An 801-nucleotide genomic window follows, 5' to 3' on the forward strand; every position below is an offset into this window, starting at 1 on the left:
GGCCGCCCGGGCCCGCGCGCGGGCCCCGCGCGCGCCGCCGAACGCGACCGCCTGTCGGCCGCCGAGACAGCCGTTGCGCTTCGGCCCCGCGCGCGCGCCGCGGAGCGCCCAAGACCGCGAATCGCCGGCGACGGCGCCCATATATATCGGGGATGGGGTGCGAAGCGGTCTAGGCACGCCACGCGACCTTCAGGGCCAGCGGCGGGGCCCGCGGCGGCCTGTGCCGACGCTGTGGCTCAGCCACAACGCTCGGGCGCGCCGTGCGATCTCCGGTCCGAGAGAAGTGGTTAGGACCCGCCGGCTCTTTATCCGCACCCAGCGGCCAAATTATCGCCAATCCATGGTGTTGCTCACTGCGGAACCGGCCATCGGGGTGTCCTGGAGCGGCGGCGACGTGGTCGTGACGTCGGCGAGCCGCGTCGTCGTCTTCGCGCAGGAGGCGTCGGGCGCCTGGGCTCCGGCGCGGCGGTGGGCGGCGCCCGGCGGGAGCGCCTTCGCCGCCGCCGCGGTGGTCCAGCGGCGCGCGCGCTGCGTCGTGTGCGCCACGGACGCCGGGTCCGTGGTCTGGGCGCCCCTCGGCGCCGAGGTCGCCTGGGCCGAGGTCGCCGCGGCGCGCGGCGCCTGCGTCGGTCTCTTCGCGTCGCTGCCGGCGGCCGGCCTCGAGGACGTCGCCGCGGCCGCGCTGGCCGACGGGCGCGTCGTCGGATTCCGGCCCGGCGCGGGCGGCGCCGTGGCCTTCCGCGTCCCCGCGGCGCGCGCGCCCGTGTCCTGGGCCGGCGCCGCGGCGCGCGCGGCGCGCCA

The 801-nt window shown here is 78.9% G+C and overlaps 1 protein-coding gene across 1 annotated transcript; it reads left to right on the forward strand.

Annotated features, from left to right (window-relative positions):
- Positions 1–340: 340 nt before the first annotated feature.
- On the forward strand, positions 341–763 carry AURANDRAFT_69552 (hypothetical protein; the record flags this gene model as incomplete). The annotated part of the gene is made up of 1 exon (XM_009045324.1): positions 341–763. A coding segment is annotated over one exon (423 nt), but the record flags the coding sequence as incomplete, so codon positions are not given.
- Between the last annotated feature and the right edge of the window lie 38 nt (positions 764–801).

Source organism: Aureococcus anophagefferens (genome assembly GCF_000186865.1).
Source record: "Aureococcus anophagefferens unplaced genomic scaffold AURANscaffold_2213, whole genome shotgun sequence".
Taxonomy (NCBI): Eukaryota; class Pelagophyceae; order Pelagomonadales; family Pelagomonadaceae; genus Aureococcus; species Aureococcus anophagefferens.